Consider the following 17,343-nt stretch of genomic DNA (forward strand, 5'->3'; position numbering starts at 1 on the left):
GTGTAAACTGTATGATGTGGCCTAAGACATCAGGCATAAAAAGACACTCCTTTCAGACAGGATATTCCAAGGACTCAGAGGTTATCTCCCAGTGATCTGTCAGAACCAGTCCTTTCTGTGGAATGTGGAGGGATGGAGTAACCCAAGCCGCTGAGTTAACATGTTACTGTGTATCGCCATTCCCTCTGTATGTGGGAACACAGGAGAGTATGTTTCAACTAGACTATTGGTTGGAGTCTTGATCCAGAAGGTTTTGTCTAACTTTGAGATTAGTGCTTTGAAAGAGTTAGGTTCATGATGGTCTGCGGAATGAAGAAGAATGGCCAGTTTTTGGAATATGATAATTCTCAATAGTCTGTCACACTTATCTTGAAATCAGATGCTGAGGATCCACTTGCTTACTCACCACAGTATTTGTTCTCTACACCTGGGTCTGATCACAATACTCAATGTTTGGTTTTCTTCTGTGGGCTTCTTGAATTCCAAAACTCCACATGTTGGAATGACTAGAGTCTTGGCCCTTGTGCCTTCACCTTTTCTTATACGTGTGTCCAAACACAGTCTCATCCAGTACTCTTTCTTTGAATAATTTATATAGGTTGATGATATCCAACATTGCTGTTTTCAGATAAGACCTTTTCTAAGATTTATATGTTCAACCAGTTTCTTCATGTTCGTACTTGGATATGTAATAATCATCTTAAACTTTGTTTCACAGTGCACGCTAGCTTTCCCCCTCATTCTGGACTTCAGTAATCTTCATTTCATTAAGAGGCATTCCACCCTCCCAGTGGCTCAAGCCATGTACTTCCTGGAGTAATCCCTGAGTCCTCACTTTCATTAACTTCTTCCTGCTTCTCCCATTGAGCCCATCAGTGACTTGTCTTTTCCTTACATATATCCTGATTTCCTTCACCTCTTATGTCTCCGTTGCTCCTCTAACTATGTTTTATACACTGCAATTGCCTGCTTTATTTCTCTGCTTTGGTTGTCTATAACTGCAACAAAACCTGGGGTTCCTACACATTTAGCTCACTTCTGACACTAGCTACCTGGAAATATGTCAGATACTACAAGTTTCAGGTTTGGTGCCATAAGATTGCCGCTACTTCAGATGTCAGTCCCAAGTCCAGATTATTACCTGTGCTTCTGACCAGCTGGTTGTAAATCAGAGGTTCCCACGACCCCGTCCTTGGGTTCAATTAATTTGCTAGAGTGGCTCAGAGAACTCAGAGAAACATTTACTTATGTTTATCAGTTTATTATAAAGAATATTATATAGGATATAGAGGAATAATCAGATGAAGAGTTACATAGGGCAAGGTCTGAAGGATTCCTGAATGCAAGAGCTTTGATCCCCATAGAACTGGGGTGTACCATCCTGCCAGCACATGGATGTGTTCACCAACCCAGAAGCTGATCAAATGGTTGAGAGTTTTTATAGAGCTTTAATCTCTAGGACCTCCCTCCTTTCCCAGAGGTTGGTAGGTAGGGCTGCAATTTCCAACCTTCTAATCACTTGGTCTTTCTGGTGACTGGCCCCCTCCTGAGGCTATGTAGGAGCCCTATGCTAAGTCACCTCATTAGCATAAATTCAGGTGTGATTGGAAGGGCTTGCTATGAATGACAAAAGATACTCCTATCACTTAGGAAATTACACAGGTTTTAGGAACTCTGCCAAGACCAAATATATATATAATTTTTTTTTTCGGTGAGGAAGATTGGCCCTGAGCTAACGTCTGTTGCTAATCCTCCTCTTTTTGCTTGAGGAAGGTTGTCCCTGCACTAACATCTGTGCCAATCTTCCTCTGTTTTGTTTGTGGGGCACCCCACAGCATGGCTTGATGAGTGGTGTAGGTCCACGCCTGGGATCTGAACCTTTGAATCCCAGGCTGCTGAAGCAGAGCACACAAACTTAACTACTGTGCCACTGGGCTAGCCCCCAAATATATTTCTTATACCACACATAAGATTGCCGCTAATTAGTTACTTCACATGAAAGCATTTTTTTGAGACAGTTTTTTTCCAGACTAAGATTCCAAGAGATTACAGATTGATTCATTGTTCTCTTCTTTTCTAGAAATCAGGAAAGTTGATGATCCTCTGCAGCATCACTTGCAAAATCGAAGCATTCAGAAGAGTGTGGAACAATGCTGCGAACATAATATGTTTGCAGATATTGTTAATTGGAGTGAAAGTCCTTTCCTGTTAAAGCAAAAACATGCTATGTTTGACTTACGTGAAAAAACTTTAAAATCAAATTTAAGTTTTGAAAACCAGAACAGAAGCTGTAACTTAAAGAACTCTGTTGATTGTAATGGAGATGGGAAATCTCTTCTCCATGCTAACCGTGAACAATTCTGTACAGAAATTAAATTCCCTGTAAGTGCAAAACCTATCAAGAATAAGTCCCAGGTCATTAAGCAGCAGAGAGCTCACAACATAGAGAAAGCCCATGTATGCAATGAATGTGGGAAAGCCTTCCTCAAGATGTCTCAGCTCATTGATCATCAGCGAGTTCACACTAGAGAGAAACCTCATGGGTGTAGTATGTGTGGGAAAGCATTCTCCAGAAAATCCAGGCTAGCTGAACATCAGAGAATTCATACAGGACTGAAATATTATGAATGCACTGAATGTGACAAAACCTTCCTCAAGAAATCACAGTTCAATACACATCAGAAAAGTCACATGGGAGAGAAGCCTTATACATGTAGTGAATGTGGGAAAGCATTCATCAAAAAGTGTCGGCTCATTTATCATCAGCGAACTCATACAGGAGAGAAACCCCATGGATGCAGTCTATGTGGGAAAGCCTTCTCTACAAAGTTTAGTCTCACTACACATCAGAAAACTCATACAGGAGAGAAACCTTATATATGCAGTGAATGTGGAAAAGGCTTCATTGAGAAGAGGCGTCTCATTGCACATCATCGAACTCATACTGGTGAGAAACCCTTTATATGCAGTGAATGTGGGAAAGGTTTCACCTTGAAGAACAGTCTTATTACACATCAGCAAACTCATACAGAAGAGAAACTGTATACATGCAGTGAATGTGGAAAAGCCTTTTCAATGAAGCACTGTCTCATCGTACATCAGCGAACTCATACTGGAGAGAAACCCTACATATGCAATGAATGTGGAAAAGGCTTCACCTTGAAGAGCCCTCTCATCAGACATCAACGAACACATACAGGAGAGAAACCCTATGTATGTAGTGTTTGTGGAAAAGGCTTCACCATGAAGAGTGATCTCATTGTCCATCAGCGAACTCATACTGCAGAGAAACCATATATATGCAGTGATTGTGGGAAGGGCTTCACGGTAAAGAGCCGCCTGATTGTCCATCAACGAACTCATACAGGAGAGAAACCCTATGTATGTAGTGAATGTGGGAAAGGCTTTCCAGCAAAGATTCGGTTGATTGGACATCAACGAACTCATACAGGAGAGAAACCCTATATATGCAGTGAATGTGGAAAAGGCTTCACAGAGAAGAGTCATCTTAATGTACATCGGCGCACCCATACAGGAGAGAAACCCTATGTATGCAATGAATGTGGGAAAGGCTTAACTGGGAAAAGCATGCTCATTGCACATCTGCGAACTCATACTGGAGAGAAACCGTATATATGCAATGAATGTGGAAAGGGCTTCACCATGAAGAGTACTCTAGGTGTACATCAGCAAACTCATACTGGAGAGAAACCATACAAATGCAATGACTGTGGTAAAGCCTTTAGGAAGAAGACTTGCCTAATTCAACATCAGAGATTTCACACAGGAAAGACTTCCTTTGCATGTACTGAATGTGGGAAATTCTCTTTGCGCAAAAATGACCTCATTACCCATCAGAGAATTCACACGGGAGAGAAACCATATGAGTGCAGTGACTGTGGGAAAGCCTTCACTACAAAGTCAGGGCTCAATGTTCATCAAAGGAAACATACTGGAGAGAGGCCCTATGGATGCAGTGATTGTGGGAAAGCTTTTGCCCACTTGTCAATCCTTGTTAAACATAAGAGAATTCACAGGTAGTCACTTTGGGAAAGCCTGTTGCCAGTTGTAGGCCCTCGAGATAACAGTATGCAATGAAGAATAACAATGCAAAGAATGTGGTCTTGTCTTTAGTGATCAGTTACCTCATATTTTATGTTGAAAAAACTTAGAAAACAACTCAGATACAATCAGCCTTGATGAAAATATTTTAGGACCTATGTCTAAAAAGTGTATGCTGAGATAAATCCTATGAAAGTGATAGACTAGGAATGCCTTCAGGGGAAGTAGACCCTATCATCTGTGATCATCAATCAATCATGAATGAATATTTCTAATTTGTAGAGATATAATTGTGGGAAAGCCTTTGCCTAGAAGAGACACCTCAATAGATGTGGGTTCACAGTAGAGAAATACATTCCTTTGGCAATGAATATGGCAGAGTTTACAGTAATATATATTGTCTCATCATTTTCCAGGAAATCCATATAGAAATATCTTATGAACACATTCAATGTGGTGGAGTTTAGGAAAATATCAGACAACTTAACGAAGGAAAGAAATCTTGGAGAAATGGTGAATGACAGCATTTTGTCACAAGTCTAAACTTAGATAATACACCTCACAAGCAATTGGGGACAAGATACCTTCAGCCGTATTTATAGTGGCCTTGTCATTGGTTTTATAAATTTTAAATAGTGGCGGTTACTCTCATCATGGATTAAATTTTAATGTATACAATGCAGGAGTGTTCTGTGTCTATTTCATTATAAAATTAACTTGTGTTTCTTTGGTTTGAAGTTTGTGTTATTTCAGAATACTTAAAGTACTTCAAAATGAAACTGAATATATTCATTTCATAAGCGTAACTCCACATATTTGGATGTGTATAACAAAGTTTAGAATAGCATCAACTGGCTTATAAAATTAATATAACTTTAAATTTTGAAGTAAGTTTAGAATCACAGAAACTGAAATATTCCAGAGATTTCCTAATTTCCTTCAGTCAGCTACTCCCAAAGTTAAAACCTCACATAACCATAGTTCATTATCAAATAAAATAAAGTGAAATTACTTCAGTGCTGTAAAGTACAGGATTTATTTGGATTGTACCAGTTTTAACATGTACTCACTTTTGTTTGGTTTTTATATATAGTTTTAGGAAACTATCACATATATAGGTTCACATAACTAAAACCACCGTAAAAATTCAGAACACAAATTCCCTCATGCTCCCCCTTCATGGTCACATCTTTTTCCCTGACCCTAACCCTTGGCATCACAGATCTTTATGTATCTACAATTTTGTCATTTGTGGAATATTAGAAAAATGGAATCATTTAGCATGTACCTTTTTGAGATTGGGTGTTTGACCTTGTGAGATGAGTAGAAAATATATATGTTAGTCTCTGCCTCTAGTTCCTTGCACAGAGCTCCTGACACCCTTGTAATTTCCTAAGTGATAAGAGCACTAGGAGCATCTTTTGTCCTATTGAGGTGACTCTGGGTGGGCTCTGGGTGGCTTCTGGATGAGGCTGGCCACCAGAAAGATCAAGCTGTGATTAGAAGCTTGCAATTTTCAGCCCCATCCGCCACTCTACAGAGAGGGAAGAGGGGCTGGAAATGGAGTTAATAATTGATCATTCCTATGTGAAGGTGCCTCCATAAAATCTCAATAGTACGGAGTTCAGAGAGCTTCCAGGTGGATGAACACACTCACGTATGGGGAGGGTAATACACCCCAACTCCACAGGCACAGAAACTCCTGTGCTTTGAGACCCTTCCAGACCTCACCCTATGTATCTCTTGATCTGGCTAATCATCTGTATCCTTTATCCTTTAATAAACTGGTAAAAGTAAGTGTTTCACTGAGTTCTGTGAGCCGGGCTAGCAAATGAATTAAACCCAAGGACGGGGTCATGGGAACCTCCTACTTGTAGCCAAGTAGGACATAAGTTTTAGGTAACCTGGGGACCTAACACTTGTAATTGGCATCTGAAGTCGCGTGGGAGCAGTTTATGGGACTGAGACCTTAGCTTGTGGGGTCTGACTATCTCTAGAAAGATAGTGTTAAAATTGAGTTAAATTGTAGGACATCCAGCTGATGTCTGGAGAATTGCTTAGTGTAGGGAACCTTCCACACCCCACCACATTGGGTGACCAGAAGTGTCAGAAGTGTTGTGAGTGTGTTACTGAACTAGGCTTGTTTTGCCTGCTGCACAGTATACCAGTCACCAAAATGAGTTTGCAGCAGAGAAAAGGTTTATTCACAAGGCAGGCAAGCGAGGAGACAGGAGGACAAGTCTCAAATCCACCTCCCCAAAAATGGAGATTAGGGATATTTATAGGGTGAAGGGGCAGGGTGGTCTGAAGTGTGGAGAAAGATGATTGGAGGTAGGGAGAAGTGAGGTAATAGATGATCTATGCAGGTATAGTCAAGCTTCATGGCTCTTCATAGGATGCATATTCACAAAATGGTGGTATTACCATGACTGAGGGTCAAGTTTTCAGCCCCTTGACATCAAAGGCTCAGCTGTTGAACATTTGTACAGACCCAGTTAATGGGTCAGTGGTCTTAACTGGCCTCAACTGGACAAAGAGTTGACTCTCGGTTCCTAGCAAATAACTTAAGCACCCGTACCATGGTGACCCAAGTATCAGAGATATCTATAAGCAACCTAGTGGGCGTCTGATAATATATTGCTTATCTACATGACTTTTAAGAAGAATCGTTAATGGCTATCTGGCCACCAGTTTCAAGTGTGGCAGTAGCATGAGAGTAAAGGAGAAATACAGGAAGAAGACTGAACTATAGATGTTTGCAATACAGACCTCAAGTAAATTCAACCTAAGATCCAGCCAGAAGCTCTCTGAGGTCTTCTCTGCATATGGACATCAGACTTCATGCAAACTGGCCACATCCAAGGTGTTCCTGCCTAAGACTCAAGAGCACCGTTGACTTTCCATTTTGCCCAAATCGATGATTAGAATGCATCCCACACCATATTGGCCTCGGATAGGTTCTAGCCTCTGAAAAATAGTAAGCTCTGTGCCTGTGACCATCTATTGCAGAGAGGAAGGCACTGGGGTGCCCACAAGACATTTCCATTTCTTCAAGGGGCAGAGTCCTCGCAGCCGTTATGGCCACTCCCGTCAGAAACATCAGAATACTGCTCTATGAGGTAATGGTGCCGTGTGACCTCATAGAACCCCTGCAAGGCCAGAACTCAGACTCCTGGGAATGACCCCAGCCCTCACCAGACACACTGCTCCCATCCCCTCAGCATCCCTAGTGACAGGCAAGGAGGGACTGGTGGGAGAGCACCGGAATTGGAAGTGGCTGCACCTGGGTTCAGTCTTTGGCAGCTGCCAGTGGCGTCTTCAGAGGCTGAAGATCTGGTGAGCCTGATTCTGGGTCCGGATTCCAAGTGAGGGGCCTGTGGGGTTGGTGATGCAGGAATGCATGTGAACATTTTGTTTGGGGATTTATTTGGGTTCAGTCCCTGAGGAATCTGGGCATTAGTGCAGGGACCTTGGTTAAAACTTAGTCTGAAGAGATTAAGGACTTAAGGTCCCATGGCCAGGCCTTAGGGTCTAAATATTAACTCTACAACACTTGGTGATTGAAAACTGAGTGGAAGGTGTGTACCAATGAACACTGCTTCTTGTCTAGGTTAGCGATTTAACGGGGCTCATGACAAGGAGAAACCTGGGGTAGGAGGAGGAGTGTCAGTGGACGAGAGTTTCTGTGGTAAATTTCAGATTGAATTTGAAGTCGGTGTTGTTTGGTGCGTGTAGTGTTTGTCTGTGCTTGAGAGCAAAGGAATCTGGAAGTTTTGAGACCCACAGCCCCAGGCTAGTGGGTGATTTGAGGCTTGACCTTTGGATGCTGGAAACATTTCTTTTCAGTCTTTCAAGTCCAAGTCCTTTCTCAAGGTTCCTATTAAAAATGTGTCTCCTACATCCACTCTTCTCATTATCTCCACAAACATCGTAGTAGTTCATCATGACCAAGTGGTGTGTCCGTGAATATAGAATTTTTGTGCATCTCACAACAAAATTTACTCTTGGATATTTCCTTTCAGGTTTGTTTGACAGAAGTAAAAACAACCATTTTCCTAAATTCTAATCCTCAGTGAAAACCATTTCATTAAAAAATTTTTTTAGACTATCTTCCTAAAAATTGGGATCATCTATATAAAGATACATCCAAGAACCCGCCTATCTTCTAACATGGCTGTACTTTTCTGCATTGTCTCTTGCAAATAATAAGAGTTCCTGTTACTCCACCTTATCCCAGGATTTCACGCAGTTTTAATTTGCAATTCCCCAATAACAAATAATGTTGATCTTTTTTTCATATGATTATTTGCCACTGTTTAAGTTTCTGTTCAAGGGCTTTGCCCATTTTTAAAATTGGGTTTTCTTATTGTTGACTTTTAAGAATTCTTTCTATGTTCTCTATCGGATATGTGATTTGTGTGATGAATCTGTTGAGATTCCTTTTTTTTTTTTTGCCTGTGGACCTCTGTGTTCCATCATCACTTGTTGAAAAGCCTATCCTTTCTTCATTGAATAACCTTTATATCTTTAGCACACAGTTGAATATATTTGATTTGTATGGGTGTTTTTCTGGGATCTCTATTCTGTTCCATTGACCTATGGTTTATCCTTTCACCAATACTAACAATACCAATACTCCTACAGGCTTATAAGTCTTGACATCTGTTATGTGAGCCCTGTAGGATGGCTCTCTTTGGTCAGACTTGTTTTTGCTGTTTTCAGTGGAGAAACCTGGCAAACATTACCTTTACCAGGAGATCAATCTTAAATCATTTTGATATTTTGTACCCCTAGATATGACGTGATGAGAAAAGGACTTCAATTCTGAGGTATCTTTTGCAAACTACATAACCCCTATTTAACAAGGCAAACTTAGACCAACCCAAAAGATGGACAATATACAAAATACCTGATCAGTCCTCCTCAAAATAATTGAGGACATGAAAAAAAGAAAAGACTGAGGAATGGTCACGCAGTGGAGAAACTGAAGGAAACGTGATGTCTAAATGTAATATTGCATCCTGGGACAGAACAAGGACGGTAGTGGAAAAACTTGTGAAATCCAAATAGAATCTGTAGTTTGAGTATTGCACCAATGTTAATTTCTCACTTTGACAAACATACCATGGTTTTGTAAAATGTTCACACGCGGGGAAGTCTAATGAAGGATATGTGAACTCTTTGTAGTACCTTGTGACTCTTGTGTATATCTAAAATTTTCCCCAAATAAAAAGTTTATTAAAAATAGGCATAATCTATGTCAATTACATCTCAATAAAAGTGGGGAAAAAAGGTGTAGTCTAATTTTGTCACTTAATTTATCATTATAAACATATTTCCATATTACAAAACTTTATGTATATCTATATATAATTAAGTGGCTATAATAATATCATGGGTGAACTAGTAGGATGGTAACTAGAGTCATAAAAGGTATGCAGTAAAGTGGGGTTTACTTGGAAAACCTAAAATCTTGAATTATGTTCAGTTTATATTATGATCCTCTCATTTACCAAATTCTTAATTCTCACTCCAAGATTTGCTGCACCTTTTTTCTTGTATGTCCCAGACATCTCCATTTACTTTTAATCTATGTAGTTTATGATTTTGCAGTTATACTTGGTGCCTTTAAAAAAAATCAATACCTCATAAATTTTGTAGTATAGAAGAACAATGAATTTTAACAGCTTTATCGTCATAAGTTACACAGAACATTTAAGAGTAGTTAGTGTACAACTCAATGACATTTAGTAAGTTTATAGAGTTGCGCCACCATCACCTCAATCCAATTTTTAGAAATTTCCATGACCCCAAAAAGTAATTAGACGGTTATTTTACTACTGTTGAGTTTTGAGAATTCTTTATATATTCTGAATATAAGTCCTTTATCAGATGTATAATGTGGAAATATTTTCTCCCAATTTCCGGCTCCACTCTTCACTTTCTTAAATGTTGTGCTTGTGATGTGGGGTTGGTGAGCCGAGGAGTCGAAAGAAAGATTTCTTGGACTCTCAAGATCTGGCAGCAGTGCTCTTTTTATTTAGAGAATACTGTGGAATAGCATGGGGACAGGACCCATGGGCAGTCAGAGCTGCTGCTGCTGCTGCTGCATGGGGACAGGACCCATGGGCAGTCAGAGCTCCTGCTGCTGCCCTGAGTTGAGGATTAGGGCTAATTTTATAAGGCATGGGTACGTGACTTATTTTTACTGGAAAAAGAAAAGATGATGTAAAAAGTCATTAAATGATTTCAGTGCAGATGGGGTCTGGTTATTGTGAGGTCATATAACTTTTAGATACGAATCTGGCCATATAGATCGGCATGTAGGTGAGGACGCCCTGGGCTTCTCTCCCTGGGGCAGCCCTAATTCATACCATAAAAATCCACCAGGTCATATAGTTTGGCATGTAGGCCAGGTCACCTTGGGCTTCTCTAGCTGGGGCAGCCTTAATCCACATCACTTGGAAGTACAAAAGTCTTGAATTTTAACTAAGTCCAATTTATTATTTTTTCTTTTATGGCTCTTCCTTTACTGTCTTGTCTCAGAACTCTTTGGTTAACTTAGGTTCATGAGGATTATCTCCCGTTTGCTTCTCTAACGTTTATACTTTTACAAACTCTTATATTTAGGCCTGTGATCTATTTTGAGTTAATTTTTGTATATGGTTAGAGTTAAGGGTCTTTATTTTTCTGCAAATAGATATACAATGATCCCAGCATCATTTGTTGAAAAGACTAACCCCATCGAATTATCGAGGTACCTTGGTCAAAAAGCTATTGACCTTAATAATATTTTTGGACTCAATTCCAGTGGTGCATTTCTCATTGGCTCCAGACCTTCACTGGCCTCACTTTAGCGACACTCTCCCCGAGGCCCGGATCCCAATGAAAACTTAGGCTCATCCCAGTCGCTCTTTTCCCCTTAAACCAGCCTCCCACTGTGCCAGTTTCTCGAAATCTTCTGTTCTTAAAAACAGCTTCCTGCAAGAAATTTTCTGCCAGAAGCTTTCCGTGGGTGTCCGTTCACCGCATGTGTTACCTTTTCTCTTTCCAGGAGTTCGTTCTCTGCTATTTTTCCGACACCCGACTCCTACTTGTCCGTTTTGAAATCGGTTTTTGTTTGTTTCACACACAGTGTAAAGCACAGGCGGCCGCAATATTGCTTTTCTTCCTACCCCGCCGAACGCAATTTAGCTGGCTCCATATTTGCCCGGGGAAGCTCAAGTCTCTAAAAATCCACCCATTTTCCGTAAGAATCGAAGGACCAGGAAACCACATAACTTCAGCGCCTTCTCACCTGTCGGCCACCCCTGGCTACCGGCCCCAAACGCGCCCCTCAGCCTTCTGTACGTCAGGTCTCCCAACATGGCTGCGCCCGAGAGATGGCGAGCTGGGCGCGGCCATATTGCCTCCGAAGGACCTGCCGGAAATCCACTTGTCCTTGCTCGTTCAAATGTGTTGGACCCTCTTCGGCCGCCGTAGGCGAACGAAAAATCTGAGCGACGGGTCCAGAAGTGGAAGCCGTTCGCGGAAGTGTTCCGTTGAGGCTCTCCCTGTGGTTCGGCATAAAGCAGGTCAGTGTGTGGTTTTGTCCCTTGAAGTTTTTTGTGTGTGTGTCCTGGGAGGTTTGTCTCTCACAGAGTGAAGTGATGTCCACAGAGTGAAAGTGGTGTGGGGTGGACCGATGGAATTATTGGCGGGGTCGGGCGCAGGGAGCGGAACCAGCTGGGAATCTATGACGCGCTTGTGTATGGTTGGGGTATGGGAGGGGGCTCATTAGAACAGTTAAGGGTCTGTAGAGATGAACGACCGTGTCCCGACCGGCAGAGTATGGGGTCTTTCTGGATCTTTGTGCTTGTAAATGATGCAGGTGGTGTTTACGATGATCCCAGTGTCTGGTTCAGGTTGGGGATTTAATATGGGCGTAGTGATGCTGGGTGGATGGTCCAGGTTTCGGATTAATAAGGGGGTGTGTGCTCAGTGTCTGTGGTGCAGAGACTGTGGGGGCTGAAGCTGTGGACGCGTGGGAACCCCCGCTGTTGATTGGCTTGAGGTTCTGACCTCGGAGGCTGGGGCAGAATGCGGTACAGCCCAGGGCAGTTCGTTCGAAACCGTCTGTTTTTTGGCCTTTTGTCCAGGGGTTGACTAATTGCAGATGGAGGGACTAATCCAGCCACGCCCATCTGTTACATAGTATCGTAGTTCCGTGTATGGCTCCTTTTGCCCTGCAAAGGCAGGATTGAGTTCTTGTGACGGAGACCTGAACCCTCAAAGTTGAAAATGTATGTTTATCCCTTTGCTGGAAATGTTTGCCCACACCTGCCCTCGCCTCTTAATATACAGCATCGAGCACTGTTGCTAACTTGCCTGACATACATTCACACTTTCTTTTTTGTTAACAGAATCTTCTTTTTGTTAAGTATTCATCCCTCTGGCAAGGTGTCCAATATCCCGGTTTGTTAGTAAGTCCTGGTTGGTCTTAAGTCAGTCATGGTGGGTCCGGTTCCCGTTGCTAGTGATTGAATTTCTGTGAAATGAGCTTGGGTATTTGGTGCAGTTCTAGCCGGCTGTATATGTGAAAATCCGCTTAGAGGTGTCAGCCTACAAAAACAGAAACCAGTTGAAGAGGCAAAGCGTTTATTTGGGATCAAAGAATTGCAATTCGGGGAGCCACAGATTCAAGTATAAACCCAAATAGTGTCCCAGTTACAGGAGAGGGGCTCAGGGGTTTTATGGGAAAATGGGAGGATGAGGTAAGTTGTATTAAAGAAGAGTTCATTGGTGCTGGATGAGGTGAGGCTAGGTTTCTAGTTCACAGATTGACTTGAAATTTGGTTATCAGCAAAGTTCAATTTCATCAGTCCTTACAAACAGGATATTCTGTCCTTACTGACTTCTTGGAATGTTGGTGGTTTGGTCCAGTTTGGCAGAAAAAGAAAACAAGGCAGTTCCTCCGAAATGGCTTGTCCGGCTCTATTTGTGTGGCTCCACTCATGTCATCTTTCACATTGGTTTCTGGGGGAGCATTTGCTCTTTTAAGTAATTCATTCCTTGGATTTCTTTTCCCATGTTGATGATGATATTGTTTGAATATAACCTTAATTTTCTGTCCTACTTTCTTTCTTTCTTTTTTTTTAAATACTCTTTATTTCATCATTACTTTTGTGTGTGTTTGAGAGGGAGATGCGCCCTGAGCTAACAGCTGTTGCCAATCCTCTTTTTTTTGCTTGGGGAAGACTAACCTTGAGCTAACATCTGCGCCGGTCTTCATCTACTTTGTTTGTGGGATGCCTCCACGGCACGGTGATGACTGGAGTCCTCACTCGGGATCTGCCTAGTATCGGAACTTGAGCCACTCGGCATCCGGGCTGGCTCCTGTCCTGCTTTCTGATGTTTATAACTTATTCTTGTCTTAGTGCATTGCCTCAACCCTGCAATACAAAGTTGAACAGAGGGGTGATGTCTGGACATCTTTGTCTTGTTGCCTGCTGGTAACATTCACCTGCTCTATTGGCTGGAGTTAACAGGAGGGTAGGGTCGTAAAATTATGAAGTCATCTAGGATTTCAAATTTAATAACATAAAAATGTTCATAATCTTCTTTCAAGACTAAAAAAAATGTCTACTTTATCTGAATTACATCTCCCATTAATTTCTTATATTCTTCATTTGCACCAGGTCTCTTTCTGTCCATCTCACTACAAATGCATATATTTTATTGATCTTTTTAAAGAACAAGCTTTTGGTATTGTTGAGCTCTTTCATTTATTTGTTAATTTAAAAGGTCTGCAAGTTCATCAGTATAAAAGCAATATATCTATGAATAGTCGTTGCTCAGGTCAAGAAACAGAACATTGCCAGCACCCCAGGGGTGCTCTGTCTCTTCCCGATTATATGACATCCTCACACCCAAAGGTAATTACCATCCTGCTCTCCATACCAAGCACTTTAAGGGTTTTATTTATAGTTTTATCATATAATTAATCATTTCTTTTCATTATATTTTATTTAGTTGTGCCTATTTTTAACTGTGTATCAATGTAGTTATACATCATGCTTTTTTTGGTCACCATATATTTTATTATTTTTCCTACACATTCTACACTGTCATCATTCATGTTTTTATGTCAAGCTGCTTTTGCTCAATATTTCTAAGAATCATTGATGTTTTTTCACTTAGGTGTCTTTTTTTTTGCTCTGTAACAGGGGTCAGGCAAACCTATAATGTTTACACAGTAAATATTTGAGGAGTTGCAGGCCACAGAGGGCTTCTCACATAGACCTCTTTGTTTTTGTTTTATCATCCTTTAACAAATTCTTATCTTGCAAGCTGGGCAGAGGTTGTAGTTTCGCCATAGCGTTCCTCTGTTTGAGCATATGGCAGTTTTTCCTACTATTAATTAAATTTGTATTGTTTGCAGTTTGGATTGTTATGAATAACGCTTCTATGAAAATTGTTGTCCATATCTTCTGTTCAAAGGTGCCCTTATTTTTTTGGGAGCAGGGGATAAATAGCTTAGATGTATACCTCAGAGTGAAATTGCTGTGTCTTAAGGTGTGTACAACTTCAATTTAAATAGATGATGCCAGATGTTTTCCAATGTGGTTGTACCATTTACCCTTCCCCCGCAGAATATAATTTGCTTCCTGTGGCCTCTTTAAAATATCTTCGTAGACCCTAATATCATTAAGAGATTCTCCTAGGTTATTTTCTTAACGTTTTATTGATCTGCCTCTCCCAGTGAAATTGACGGTTATCCCCCAGCATGATTTTTTGTGTTAAGAGGTGGGTTCAACCTTCTCCCTGCCCTCCCACCCCCAGCTTGGATATCTGACTGTCCCCGCACCATTTGTTAAAAAGGCAGCCTTACCCTCTTCTCTGCAGTGCTGCCTTCGTCATCAAGTCTAGATATGCGTGAGTCTGTTTAGAGGCATTTTATTTTCTTCCTTTGTCCTATTTGCCGATTATTGTACTAATATTGTACTGTCATCATTAGTGTAACTTTAAGTTTAGGATTTTGATTGGGATTTCATTACATCTCTCTATATATTTGGGAGACATAACATCTTTGAAATGCTTCATTTTCTGAGTCATCTTCATAGTCCATCTTTCCAGTTATTTAAACCTGTTAAAATTTCTCTCAATATTTTTTCCTACTTATCAGATATTTTTGATCCTCAGAATCGTATTGTTTATAAGTTTGATTTTGTTTGTCGACGGCCTTTTTGTTCTGTCAGTTTCTGGGAGAAGTGTGTTGAAGTCTTCTGCTGTTAGTCTGGATATGTTTATTTCTTCTTGTTTTGTGGTCCGTTTTTGCTGTATCCATTTCAAGGCTATATTGTTAGGTGCATAGAAATTGCAAATTTTTATAAGGTGGTGACTTGAACTTCATACCAGTTAGCATTGTTTCTCTTTCTCTGTAGGAATTTTTGGGCTCTCTGGTCCATTTATCTGAGAATATAGTTACAGTATATTATCTATGGTTGCTCTTTCCATGGTATGTCTTTTTCTAACCTTTTATCCTCAAGCCTTCTGTATCATTATATTTCAGACACGTCATTTATAATAGCATGTTATTACGTTTTAAATTTTAATCCAGTCTTACAGTTTAGAAGCATTTGTGTTTAATGTAATCAGCTGGAATCCTCGTTGTTTATACTTAATATAGTTCTTAGTATGTATTGTTTTAAAATAGTCATCTAAGTGCATTGTTTTTGCCCTCCTTATTCTCTTCTTTTGCCTTGTTTTGGGTGAATTTCTTCTTATTATATTTCCCCCTTCCGTTAGCCTGGGAATTATGTACCTTAGGACAATTGTTAGTTTTCATCATGGCACTAGAGATTACATACACCATGGAATCTTAACTTTGTCAAATTCTTGTGTTAATTAGTAACATTACACTCTTCTTGGACAATACAGGGGATCTTAGAGCACTTCGACTTCATGTATCACCTTCCATTTTAGCTACAATATTGTGTACTCTTGTTTTTTATGTATTTTAAATGTCCTAAGATATCATTACTGCTTATAAGACAGTGCTCTGATTTGCCCAGTTCCTTGGTTTTGAGACTGAGATGTGTGAACTCACGAGGCGTACAGAAACGTTTGAAGAGGCTCCTGAGCACACGTGGTTTAAAGGAAACAGTGCCCAGATCCTCTCCTTCCAGATGGTGTGTTTTGTATAATTGACGTGCCTGAGATTCACCTGCTCCTGAGGCATGGCGCTGGGGTGGATCTCATTTCCCTCGTCTGCCTTCAGTCACCCCACTTAAACTTCACAGATAAAGGCTACCTCCACCACATTCAGAACCTTAGGCTTTATTGCTCAGGAGTATAAAATCTCCTGGGTACCAAATAAAGGGACACTTAGCAGTACTGTGGTTGTTGTGTGGAGGTGCGTGCTCAGGAGCAGTGAGGCGTCCGGGCTCAGAGGAAATGCCCCACTCAGACTGAATTTTCTCCTCAGCCCACAGGTCCTGACTCCCCAGGAGGAAGAGAATCATGTGAAGGAGGAAGAAGTTACAGGATTTGGTATCAGTATTTCTGGGGACACACTTGATTGAGGACTGAAATCTCTGAACAAGAATTCAGAGCATGTCCAGAAGACACAAAGACAGAGCCTCTGCACTGCCAGCTCTTTTCAGAGAAGAGGAGAAAATGATGGAGGCCCAGGTGACTTTTGGTTTGTTTTATTCTTTCCTTTGTTCCGTAGTGGATTTGTAGAGCCCTGTCACAGATCACTTCCATTAATCTGAAAAGTATAAATTTCAAAAAGCAGGATCTGGGGAGAAATCAAGTTTGTTTTTAAACTCAGGCAAAGTGGGAAAAGGAATATAGTTCATAGGATGGACACTAATTGTTAATATTGGGACATATGTATGACTGGAGGGTCCTGTGGGTTCTGTTAGCTGTCCACTTGCATCTAATCTCTCTGACAGCCAGCACCACAAGAGAATCATTATCATTTACATGGTACGGACTGGTTTTGAGGAGAAAGCTGATTATTTCCTAGGGAATGTTTTTCCTTCTTATTCCTAGAGGTGATGTGGTGGACGGTGTCCTGACCAGCAGCCTCCTTATAAATGCAGAAGCAGATTCCCTGTGGCTGTTCCGTAAGGGATCACTCATAGACGCCTGTAGGAATAGACTGATGGAACTCAGTGAGAGCGGGACCAACGCAAGTGAATTTCAGCCTTGTGGTGGTCTGGATTCTCCAGGACTAAAACCAACCACCCGAGGAAAGCGGAAGGATTGCAGGGCTTTCAGACGGTCCTCAGTGAA

The 17,343-nt window shown here is 41.0% G+C and overlaps 1 protein-coding gene across 15 annotated transcripts in view; it reads left to right on the top strand.

Annotated features, from left to right (window-relative positions):
- The window catches only part of ZNF615 (zinc finger protein 615), a 51,648-nt gene that overhangs the window by 10,501 nt on the left and 23,804 nt on the right, over positions 1-17,343 (top strand). For 14 of the 15 annotated variants that reach the window (XM_014730240.3, XM_070224857.1, XM_070224854.1 and 11 more), the window contains one exon: positions 2,081-4,788. In XM_014730240.3, coding sequence (XP_014585726.2) covers positions 2,081-4,041 — 1,961 coding nt within the window. In that variant the 3' untranslated portion in view covers positions 4,042-4,788. Of the gene's footprint in view, positions 1-2,080; positions 4,789-17,343 lie in introns of those variants that run through there. The other variant, XM_070224861.1, reaches the window with a different exon arrangement.

The sequence above is a fragment of the Equus caballus genome, chromosome 10 (assembly GCF_041296265.1).
Source record: "Equus caballus isolate H_3958 breed thoroughbred chromosome 10, TB-T2T, whole genome shotgun sequence".
Lineage (NCBI taxonomy): Eukaryota > Metazoa > Chordata > Mammalia > Perissodactyla > Equidae > Equus > Equus caballus.